Here is a 12,856-nt window from a genome sequence, read left to right as displayed (position 1 = left end):
TTGGTATCAGTTCCTACTCTGGCGACTTATTAGTTTCTTAAAACATTTAGAAAACCTTAAAACTTCAAGTCCAAGAACAGATAAAGTACAAGTTAGGAAAGAGTATTTTCACCCTCTGTTATTCACATTATTTCTCTGCAATACAGGTCTGCAATCAGTAAGTCAGCATGCATTTGGTGAAGCCTGTATCTCAATCTGAAAAACTAGTAAAAAGTTCTTTGAAAATATTCAGTTACATCAATCCATAAGACGATTTCAGACTTACGGTCCCAGGCAGGTGACTTGATATACTCTTGGACGAGGCTCTTGACGTAAGCATTTAAAGTCGACGTCTCGTGGAGTCCAGTAGAACTACCAATTGAGGCTCGTCTAAAACAGCTTTCATTAACACGCAACCAATCACAGAGCTGGAAAAGAAAACAGTTACTACTTTATTTTAAAAGACTCACTGAACAAAGGGTTTCTCGTATCTCTAAGTCAGTTTTCTTTCTTCCACAATTAACTGAATTTAAATGACCAAACATAACAAAGTAACAGAATGTTTATTATCATCACTGAGTTCCCAAGATAGTGCAGACAAGAAAAAGTATGTCTGTGTATATGTACATAGACATACGTGTGTGTGTGTTTTCTAATCTCCTCAAAGAATTCATAAAGTTCTTAACAGGAAAGAATTTTTAAAGCACCTAATATAAAATGCATCTTTTGGGAAGGTGTTCTAAAGAACATCCCTCTGTGAAAAACAACATCATGCAAAGCAAATTACAACCTTAAATTAAAATTCATTCCAGCTTCATATACTCAAACAAGGATATGTTTGTTTTTGAGAGAATGTAGAATTTGAAATATAAGTTATAATTAAAGTTCCCGCCCTTCTTGCAAGTTTACTTTCGATCACATGTGCTTTTTAAAGCACAGCTGACTGCTGACCGTGGGTTTGCACTGCACATGTCCACTTATACAGGGATATTCTTGCACAGCACAGGCTATGGTACAACACGACCCGTGGTTGTATGAGTCCTCGGATGTGGAGGAACCACAGACACGAGGCACCGTGGAGATGGAAGGCACCTTCTTAAAAAAACTAAACACACTCTTACCATCCAAATACTATGCTCCTTGGTATTTACCCAAATGAAAAGTTATGTCTTCACAACTGTATGTACATAAATGTTTATAACAACTTTATTCATAATTGCCAGGACTTAAAAGCATCCATGATGTCCTTTGGTTGGTGAACAGATAAACAATGGTCCATCCAGACAATGGAATATTATTCAGTGATAAAAAGAAACGAGCTATCAAGCCATGAAAAGACATGGAAGAGTCTTTTTTTTTTTTTTTAGGTTTTAAAAAAATATTTATTTATTTTTGGTTGGGGGAGGTAAGTAGGTTTATTTAGTATTTATTTATTCTTGGAGGAAGTAGCGGGGATTGAACCCAGGACCTCATGTATGCTAAGCATTTGCTCTACCAGTTGAGCTATACCCTCCCCCCAAAAAACATGGAAGAATCTTAAAGGCATGTTACTTAGTGAAGGAAGCTAATCTGCAAAGGCTTCATAATGTATGATTCCCACTAAATGACTTTCTGGAAAAGGCAAAACTACAGAGGCAGAGGAGTATCAGTGGCTGCCAGAGGTTTGGGGCAGAAAGAGAAGAGAGGAGTGAATGGGTGGACGTGGGATATTTTGGGCAGTAAAACTATTCTGTGTGACACTATAATGATGGGTACATATCAAAGCCCACAGAATGTATAACACAAAGGGTGAGCCCTAATGTAAACTATGGATGTTGGTTAATAACAATATCTGAAGAAACAAAATGCAAAAAACAGAAAAACACATTTACTGAACATCTGGAGAAATTTAAACACTGAATATTTGACATCAATAAACGAATTAACATTTTTAGGTGTGAGAAGGGTCTGTTTCTTAGATCCTTTAAAATCCTTATCGTTTAGGTGTACACATTTCTAGATGAAATAAGATTTGAAGCAAAAGTCCAACAAATGGAACTGATTAAATAAATTCTAAAATAGTTAATCAATTGAATTTTTATTTTATTTATTTTTTTAATGGAGGTACTGAGGATTGAACCCAGGACCCTGTTCATGCTAAGCATGTGCTCTACAACTGAGCTATACCTCACCCCTCCACCAACTGAATGTTTAAATATCACATACTGGAGAATTCTTTAGCAACATGCTGCAAAATACTCAAATGTATGTGAAGATGAAAAATAAAATTCAAAACAGTATAACCTTAATTTGCTTAGAAATATGCTATGTATTAAAATATCATTCAAAATAAGCAAGAGTGAGAATACACACATTCAAAAAATTAAGAATTAAACTAAAAAATATGGATTTGATGGCTGGCATTACAGGTGATTTTTACTTGCTTTCCACAGTTCCTAATTTTTCAGATTCCACCTAATTAGATGTACTATGATCAAAAAAATAAAGTGAAATTCAAACTTTTAAAGGCCCCAGGTAGCCCCTTCCTCACTCCCTCTGCCATTACCCTAACTCTACACCCTCATTATTTTGTGCCTGAATTGTGTTAACGTAGTTCAACCTGATTTCTCGTTTCTCTCTGTGCACCCGAAGCCAGAGGTGCTTTCTAAAGGAAATAATCACATCCCGAGTCTCAGTGGTCTCTTAGGCACTGGAGAAATACAAAATTAAAAAAAAAAAAAAAGGTTCCTGTCTTCAAAAAGTATATAACCTATAGAGGACACAGATTAGAATTCAGCCGAGTCTGTAACAGAGAAGTGCTAACATCAGTAGCATGAATTGAGTCCCCCATCCTCTGTTCAAAAACGAAGTGGAGAAGGAGGAAGGGGACTTGGAGGCCCTGCCCCGCGGTGGGAGCAGAGGAGGCTCTCGGGGAGGAAGAAGCCCCCACAGCCGAGGTGGCACCAGGGGAGGGTCTCCACTAGAGCAATGGCTGCAAACGGGGAAAGAGACTGAGGGTTTCACGGTGAATTCGATGCAAACAGTCAGGAAGAATCGTGAATTGGTCAAACGTCAGGCTTGGGGCCCTGAGCAGATGAAAGTGCAGTGAACGAACGGAAAAAGAGAAAGACGAGTCTGCATTTCTCACTGTTTCTGAGTCTAATGCCACCACTACTCCTAATGCAGACCTCACCCAGAAGTGAGATCTGAGCACTGACACCACCTTCTCCTCTAAACAGGGCTCCCTCTGTCCCAGACAGTTCCTGTCTCCCACTGGTCCACCAGAATCTTAGCAGCATTATTAGTTAGGTCCACTCAATTTTTAAAAATCTCTGTTGATAAGTAACAAAGCATCACTATATTTTATATAAAATGAATTCTACTAGGAACAGTTTCTCACAAAGTTTTCAAAAATCGTATTGCAATCTCACCTCTGTCCACAATGAAGTTTGTCGTCCCAAGCACTCCTCTTGCCTCACAGACATGAGAAAAGTTGAGACATCCGAAAGCGACACTTTCTCCTGGGGGCAGGGGACAGTGCAGTTTGAAAAAATCAGTCATTTAAATTCTTAACTGTGTAAGAAATCAGTGTAAAAGGAATCTAGCATACTATTTAAAGTAGAACACCATTAGCTAACTCAAAAGCTATTTTTTAAAAAGAAAATATTACCCAACTTTTACAGTGAAGATACTGATTAAAAACAACCATTATATAAAACGAAAGATGACTTTGTCAACCTGTTTTCCTTAAAATCAAGGTTACCATCTTAGAGACAAGATGATCATAATCTAAAAGCAAAAACAAAAGCATCCTATAAGAAATTACTTACCCTTAAATCAAGTGAATTTGTGGGAAGGGATAAATTTGGGAGTTTAAGATTTGCAAATGTTAGCCACTATATACAAAAACAGATTAAAAAAATTTTTTTCTATGTATCACAGGGAACTATATTCAATATCCTATAATTAACCTTTAATGAAAAAGAATATGAAAATGAATATATGCATATACATGCATGACTGGGACATTGCGCTGTACACCAGAAACTGACACATTGTAAATGACTGTACTTCAATAAAAATAAATAAATAAAAAAATTTTAAAAAGTGAACCCTACTTTTCAAAGCCACAAAAATGACCCCTGCCTTAAGAAACCCACCTACACCTTTTCATTCCCCTAAGATTGCACATCTACAGTTAAGATACCTGGCTGTAAGCCAGGGGCTGGTGTTGGCAAAGCCACTCACAGCCTATCATGTCAATAAAGTTTTACTGGGACACAGCTATGCGCATTTATTTATAATCGGTCTACGGCTGCTTTTGAGTCATTGTGACAAAGACAGAATGACTCGAAAAGCCTGAAATGAATGCTAGTCCAGTTCTTCACAAAAGAAAGTTTGCTGACCCCTGTTCTCAGCAATAGTGGGCTCTGTAAAAAATGCAGAATATAGTATGTATTCCTTGAATGTCAATTTACTGGAAGATATGGAGAAAAACACCGAGGAAACCAGGTGAAAGCCGCCCAGAGCCCTCCCCCAGCGTATCCCCTAGTTACCCCACCAGCTCGCACAGTGTCCACCAGGGGAGCTCAGAGACCCAGCGCCCGGGGGTTTTGGGGGCAGACGCCCTCTATATAGCACGTACCAGGGTCCCAGGCGGCCAGGAGGGACACCACTTCAGTATAAACCACACTGTTTGCACGAGCTCTTCGGGCACAGGGCGCCGCTCTGCAGTGGGCTGGGCAGCGGGAGCCCCCCCAGAGTCCCAGGTCCCGGTACCACCCAGGGCCAGCCCGACAACCCGGGCTTTCCAAGGACAGCAGCACAGGCCTGTCAAGCTATTTCATGAACACCCACCCACTGAGGAACACTTGTAAACTGAAGTTAACACAAGTGAAAACACAAACTCACCACATCTACCAGATTCATGGCCGTCTGAAGGAGATAGCACTGCGCCGCCCCTCTCAGCAGGATCTGATGTGTGATCATGGTGCCCTGGAGGACGTCCCTGACACCGGAAAAACGCATGCACGTCATGGCCCCAAAGACCGCTCTGAGCACTTGTGAGCACTGACACCTGGGCTGGTACCGTCTACATTTCTAATGCAGAAGGTCACCGCCAGGAGTGTCTCAAAGCTGCTGTTTTCCACTGAGGCCTCGAACAGAGCTCAATTTTAATAGGAAACAAATCTCTTTTAAAAGTAAGACTATAAATGAAGATACCTTCAAAATAAGAATTTTACATTTTTTTCCAATACTTTGTAATTAATATTGCCATTGGATATTTTCTCTCTAGTTTCCTACATACCAATATAATAAAAACAACTTACTGTCCTTATTTTAAAGTGATCAAAATCCAACAGTATGTATTTATATAAATATAATATATCTAAATTCTTATTTATATATTTAAATTAGTATTTAAATACATTACATTTATATAAATATATTTAAATTGATATCTTTAAATTAGCATATATTAGTATACATATTATATATTAGCTTTATTTTTTATATATAGCTTTATATTATATATCATACATTAATATATATTAGTATATATATGTACAAATTAGGCATATATTTAAATTAGTAATTCATAAAACAAGTTCAACTATATAAATAATAGTTTTTTTAATTTACTTTTTTCTTGTATACAATTAACAGCTAAAAAAATGCCAATGCCAGTATTAACTAAAACCACTCACTATGGGTTAAAGCAGAAGGGAGAACAAAATTTACTAATGGAAAGTTTTGACAAATAAGCATATGTGAACACACACACAGTAAATTACCTGAGGGCGAGAAGGCCTTCTATACCCAGGGCTTTACATCTTGGGATGTTTGCCAAAGCCTTAGACAGAAACAGAATGGGGACAGCACACCAATGTCTACTTGTCATCCTCTGAATAAACTTTAACAGGAAACTACCTGAAAGAAAAAGTTTTAAGGAATCACTGTTGCCAATAAACACATGAAAAGGTGCTTAACACCGTTAGACATCACGCAGGGAAATGGAAATCAAACCTGTAAGGATGTAACTGCACAGCCACTAGGGCGGTGCTAATCCAAAGGACAGATAGTAACCACTGTTCACAAGAACATGGAGAAACTAAACTCATTCACTGCCGGTGGGAATGCAAAATGGGGCAGCTACTGTGGAAAACAGGCAGCTCCTCTAAAAGCTAAACACAGAGTTACCATACAACCCAGTAATTCCACTCTTAAGTATATAACTAAGAGAAGTGAAAGACTATGTTCATACAAAAACTTGTTCTGTGAATATTCAAAGGAGTTATTCATAACAGTTAAAAGCAGAAACAATCCAAACATCTACCAACCGATGAGTGGATAAATAGAATGTGAAGTATCTCTGCAATGATTATTCAGCCACAAAAAGGAATAAAATATGAATACATGTTACAATACAGATGAATCTTAAACACATTATACTATGTGAAAGAAGCCAGGCATAAAATATAGGGCCACATATTATATGATTTCTTTTATATGAAATGTTTAGAATACAAAAACACACGAAGTTTTTTATATGAAAAATTTAGAATATATGAAAAATTTAGAATACAGACAAAGTAAATTAGCTGACAGGAGCTGGGGACATGGAGAATGAGATGTGACTGTTTATGGGCACAGAGTTTCCTTCCCAGATGATGAAAATACTCTGGAATTAGTGATGATGGGTGTACAACTTTGTAAATATACTAAAAACCACTGAACTGAACAATTTAAAAGAATAAATTTTGTAGTATGTGAATTATACCTCAAAAAGGCTGTTGGAAAAAAAATCAACATTATTTCCATTTAATTCCTTATAGTAAGGTAAGTATTCTAGTATATTATAGAGATTCTAGTAACCATGAAGTTATATATATTTTTAAAGTTAAGGTAAAAGATACATTTTTTACTGTTGCAAGCCATTCTTCTGTTATAAATATTAAAAAAAAAACAAAACAAAAACAGGATAAATACCAAGGGTAACTGGCCTCTGGTATCTGCAAACAATAGTATCAGATCTTTCTCACAGGCTATTTCTTACCTCCCCTGGATCTAATCACTATAATTAAACCATTTTGAGATAACAAAGGGGTGGTGCTTTATTGTGCATTCTCTGCTGATGTGTGATACCTTAAGGACCTTCATGCCATGTAGTTAATGAAAATCTGACTGCTTCCTCAGATCATCACTGTAGAATGATTTTTAGGAAATCCTTGGGAGCTCCTGGAAGGGTGCTACCTGTATTTTATATCTCCCAAAGTGTCTAGCACAACACTGGAAATTGTTGACTGAAAATCAAACTACAAAGTATAAAGTGTAAGTAGACGTCTCACTTGCCCTCCCTTCTGGTGGACTAACACCCAACTCATGACACGAGGAACGTGGTAACAGCCAAGCTTCCATTTCACAGTCTTCACTTGGACAAGGGTCTACCAAGTGCCTGGCACCACCACAGACACCAGGCCCCGAGGCTCTAAGGGGCGCTGACCACTATCCTCTCACTCACTGTGCTACGGGCAATGGGATCAGCAAATTCATCCCCAGACTGTAAACTTCCAAACTTACCAAGCTACAGAGTAGCTCTGACAGGTATTGTCTCCACTTTAATTTTTTTTTTAATTAAAACAATCAATATTCTGTAAACCTAAAGCCGTTATTACACAGATGACCATCTTTTCCCTTTCCTGACTTTTGAATAGATATTACTATTGGTAATAATAAAATAACCAGGTTCACCCTGTTTGCACATTAAATACCAAAGAAAAAAATACATATATTTCATAGCAAGGCTCACAAAGCCCATAATGAAATAAAGATTTAGGAAGCAGAGTAAATCCTGTGGACCAGCAAGCAAAATAACACGGGTTTTGTGCTTTGTTTACCAACATATTTCATCAGCAAGAATAACACGTCTCCAGCCTGAAGAAGTGGGATATTTCTGGGACACAAGGTCTTACAAAAAGCAGTAATTTTTCCTTATCTTTCCGAGTCAGTACCTACAAAGGGGCAAGTCTGCCACAATGGATATTCTGTTTACAACTTTTTCCTAAGCCCAGGTTCTTTCTTTCTCCAAACTATTTTGCTGATTTTTGAAACTGAATAGAGACAATTAGAAAGAATGGCAAACTGTAGCACACATTAAAACACCGCTTCCATGGCACACCAATGAGGTAAAGGGTGTACTCAAAGTCCACGGACGCCTGTTCAATTCTGACAAAATCTCCAAATCCTGGAAAACGGAACTATCTTGACAATACTGATGGTAATAGTCATAGGATAGTGCTCATAATCAACAAATTAAAAATTTTAAAAACTTAAGCTAATAAATTAAAAAGAAACTCTTTGCAGACACATACTTTTTATTTCTTCTGGAAGAAGAGAAATGTAAGCAACTAAAAACTTCTGTAACTTCAGTCCCAATGGTGAACCACTTCCTATTAGCTGGCCTGGGGACCTATAGACAAATGGAGAAAAAAAAAAAAAAAACTGAAATCTATTTACAAATAAGTATACTGAAACTAAATGCAATATGGCCCAAGTGTGTTTCAACAATAAAACTATATTCTTTTCCTGAATTTCATTTTATTTTTCAGAAAGATCTTGAGGCTCCTCCTGGTCACAAAAACATCCAGATCTCCCAGGAAAACGGAAGTGAGTGGTGTGCTCTATCTGAGCAGGCACGGACTTCCTTTTTATGGTACTTTCTCTGACACCTATATGTGAATCTTGCCAAATAGTATCATTTAAAAAAAGTCTAAAAGTGACAATTTAAAATTATATTTTACTGTTTCCAACCCATAATCCAATAATTTTAAAGAAATAACATTCATAGAAAGACGTAGGTTGGTAATAAATCACTTCTGAAAGAGCATTTAATTGTTAACATCTACTAAAGCTGTATTTCTTTCCTGCCTGCTATCCACTTTTGCCAGGAACATCACCTGTTACTTGAACAAATAAGTGTGCCCAGAAACTGAAGGTGCTACATAATGAACACGTCTGTCCGTGCCTTCAGAAAGCACCAAGCTGGTGTTACTGCTCTCCAGCTGTCTAACTGCTTCAGAAAATGATTCAATAGTAACAAAGTATCTGAAAACTAAAAATAATTTTCAAATCAACCATTGCTCTGCTCTTTCAATATTTATTAAATAGAACTAAATATTAATATAACTTAGACTAATCTAAAAATTTTAAAGAAGTTGGTGGTGAGCGTTTTTTCTGTTACAGGTATACCAGAAAAAAAGACTTGCAAATACAAATTTAATTATCAGAGTTAGAAAGGTAACAATTTCAAAAGCGAGGGACATTTTTGAAGATGTAATTCAAGGGTACAGATGATGCTCAGAAAATGAGGGCACAACACAGACAAACTCTTCTCATTATCAACTTTGACAAAGGGTAAAGGTGGGAAATAAATAATGTATTCTGGAGAATGGCCACCCCATCAGATATGGAAATGGGGAAGTCAGAATGGGCCCCATGGTGCTGCTCTGGAAGTGGGTGCATTAACAGATGGATTTCGGATGGATGGATGAACGATGGACAGACTGCTCGGCAGACAGAACTAAGGAACAGATGAACACACACACACACGCACAGAGGGAGAGAGGTGATGATTAAACAAATGTGATAAAACATTATCAGGTAGTGAAGTGTGTAAAAGGTAAATGAGCATCTTTATATTATTCTCACAACTTTTCTATGAGTTGAAATCAAAAGAAGGAGGAGAAAATAAAGTGTCAAGCATTGGTCAGCCAAAACCACTATGATTTTCAGGAGGGCGGAAACCAGGCAGGAGTGAGGGAAAGGAAGGAAGCTCTGTGAGATGCCCTTTCTGGAAGCCCAGGAATGGAAGGGCCCAAGTAGGAGAGAAAAGAAAAAGAGGAACACCTGACGTAACTAAAAGAAAGGCAAAAGAAGTAACAAACGCAGAAGGGACGACATGGCAGGAAAGAGCTGAATGTCTGTGAGGCAACATGTACTTATGCACCAAACGCATTAAACAGCCTGGTCCCTGTCACACTCACGTTACCCTTGTCTATGAAGCACGTATCACTGCACAGCTGCTTGGTAACAATGCGTGTTTACCTGCTATACAGAGAGCTCTCTGAAAGTGCGTCCATCAACGGTCCAACAATAAACTAAAAAAAGAGAGAAAAAAAAAGGGAAAACAGTATTTGGTGTTAAGCTGTAACTGTAATTTTGAAAACTCAGCCTGCCCCACCCACACATCCTACACAGGCTACAGAAGAGCCGTTATAAGCAAAGCTCATCTCTTCTGCTGGAGGTTAGCTTGTGACGGCCTTGGAGGACACCTAAATTCCACCAGAATGACAAAATACTGAATTTCCCCACCTGATAAAAACCTACGGAACGCTGAGAAGACAATACACATTAAGAAGGAAGGAAGGAATCCAAAGGAGGAACACATGGTGGAAAATGTGGAAGTCTATCCTCAAAACTATCACTAGACAAAAGCAAGCTCACAGGAGAGCAAGAGGTGGGGAACGGAGGGAACGATGCCTAGTTCAGCACTGTCCATGCAGTGGGACAATGAGGGATGTTTACTGAGGCTCCCTCTAAAGGGGGGCTCAATTACCATCCCCAAGTCAGTGATCGTATGGCTCACAGGCACCATAATATAAAACGTGAAAGCACAGCTGTGATCGTCACAATCTCTTTGCTTTGGGTGCTGTCTGACAAATGGAAGTGTAGACGCTAATACCACAGCTCAAAAGACCACGTATGCTCAATACAGTGGATAACAATTCACTGACTCAGAACTGGGGGAGCGGCATCACTAGACAGGCAGCAAGACTTCAGAGACTCAGGACCGTGGAACAGGACCACCGACAAGCTTCTGGCCCAGTTTTCACCCTGCTGACTTCTGCTCAGAACACTGACACCAAAGAGCTGCTTTTTCACACTGGTCATGAGGCCGGTAGCCTGTCGACAAACTACATTACAGGAAGTCTTTTCAAGTACAATAGCTGAGTTTAGAGAAATAGGATTTGATGTACTCAAATCTGTAAAATGTTACTCATAATGTTAGAGCCCTAGTATTTATTCTGAAGATCTCATCTGCTACAACGGATGCCTTCGCCTTTCGTCCTTTGACAGAGGCAACGCGTGGAAGGCATCGCTGTCATTACCTCAGAAAATTCTGGTGAAAATGGGAGAACCCTTGTTTCACACAGCTCCAAAAAATGAGTAACACCTTCTTTGGTCAGGATTTTGTTTTCACTTTCAAACATTCTTTTATAAATACACAGATGCCAGGATGGGTGGAAGAGCCAGCATCCTGTGGAAATAAACACGCAGCATTGACATTTGATTCTCACACAGTGTCCCTCCACAGTGGACGATATATTCATAAACAATCACACATACAAACATTAATTTCCCCACACCGCTACGAACTTGAGTTTCTTTTTAATCACATCCAAGAGTATCTAATTACTAAGGGGCCAAAATAACTTCAGTATTCCATTTTCAGATAGTTTTATTTAGAAAGACCGCAAGCAAATGCTATGGCAGCTACAGGGTACAAAAGTTAAATGTTACCCCATGCACGCGGGTTGGAACCTTAGCTCTGGGGTGGTTTCAGTCCACTTTTCTCTCACCTTACTTTCATTTGTTTCTCATACGGAAACCTGAAACTCTCTCCCCTCTGCTGAACACCCTTGAGTGGCTTCTCAAACCTCGTAACAGAATCAGAACAAGGCAGGAACTGACCCTGACAATTGTCCCAGCCTTACACCCCCCACCCCACACCACTATCCTGTGCCTCCCTGTTCTGCTCCTCTGGTCCCGTCTCAGGGCTCCTGCACCCAGAGCCCCCTCCTCAACTTCCACGTCATTCCTCAGGCAGGCCCTTCCTGCTTGCCCTCTCCAGGGCATGGCCTCGCTCCCTGGACAGTCCATTTCAGCCTCTTGTATGGGACTTATAATCAGAACTATTGGTTCATGGAAAACAGACAAAAATCCAGTGCAGAACAGCACATCTGTCTCACCACTTTAGCCCAGTGTTTAGGATGCTCTGGACACTAAAGTAAACATCTATTAAGCAAATATATAAATGAGTGAGAAATAAAAAATGAAATCTATATGCACTTTAGAGATACTTTAACTCTTTTGAAATATCCTAGTTCTATTTTTGAAAATACAGCATTTTTTTCAGCTCTCGCATTCTATAAATAAATCAATCCATTTGTGTGTGTGTAACTTACAGCAAGATGCCTGTTCAGTTCTTTGGCAATGGTTAATTTTTCAAAATCTGTCACTGCTATTTGATTTGGTTTGCCAAGAGTTGAGGGCAAAACATGGTAATAAGAGAATCATTTTAATAGTAAATGCGTAAGTGAAGTCACAACAGGATTGAATTAAATTCTAGCCCCAGGTGGGACTGTAGATTCTTACGGTCTGAGAAAAACCCCAGTGTATCAGAAAACAAGTACAGCAATCAGCTAGTAGAGCTCAGTCCCTAAGGGCTCAAACCGTTAAAGCTGTAATTACCTAAAGCAGGCCCTACAACCCACTTACCTAGGTTAATCTCATGTGTAAACACGATCATGAAGCACTTTATCATTCATGTGAATACAAGACACCATCAGCCTGCATTTAGCTTTTCCACTGATCTAAACCTAATTTCATAAAATAATTTAAGGAAGCTCTCCGGGCTTCATTTTATTTCTCCTAAAATGCTCACATAATACCGTACTGGTTAAGGACCTAAAACCAAATTTAAAACAATACCTTGGAATGTTCTCTTCCTAAGAAGTCCAACCTATAGAACAATATTGAAACCCCAAGAAAGCAACTCGAACAATGAAACAGAGATATGGAGAATAAGAATGGAAAGCAGTTTCCTAAGAAGTCCAAC

General features: G+C 38.7%; 1 protein-coding gene across 2 annotated transcripts in view; it reads right to left on the bottom strand.

The window, feature by feature from the left end:
* The window catches only part of TARBP1 (tRNA guanosine 2 -O-methyltransferase TARBP1), a 60,545-nt gene that overhangs the window by 41,442 nt on the left and 6,247 nt on the right, over positions 1 to 12,856 (bottom strand). For both annotated transcript variants that reach the window (XM_072970943.1, XM_072970944.1), the window contains exons 4-10: positions 11,127 to 11,275; positions 10,063 to 10,115; positions 8,331 to 8,428; positions 5,754 to 5,889; positions 4,870 to 4,966; positions 3,390 to 3,479; positions 266 to 407 (exon numbers count right to left, since the gene is read on the bottom strand). In XM_072970943.1, the coding sequence (XP_072827044.1) occupies positions 266 to 407; positions 3,390 to 3,479; positions 4,870 to 4,966; positions 5,754 to 5,889; positions 8,331 to 8,428; positions 10,063 to 10,115; positions 11,127 to 11,275 (765 nt within the window). The remainder of the gene's footprint in view (positions 1 to 265; positions 408 to 3,389; positions 3,480 to 4,869; positions 4,967 to 5,753; positions 5,890 to 8,330; positions 8,429 to 10,062; positions 10,116 to 11,126; positions 11,276 to 12,856) is intronic.

Source organism: Vicugna pacos, chromosome 11, assembly GCF_048564905.1.
Source record: "Vicugna pacos chromosome 11, VicPac4, whole genome shotgun sequence".
NCBI classification, from domain to species: Eukaryota; Metazoa; Chordata; class Mammalia; order Artiodactyla; family Camelidae; genus Vicugna; species Vicugna pacos.
The sequence above is the reverse complement of the archived record's forward strand: the minus strand, read 5'-3'. Positions and strand labels throughout refer to the sequence as shown.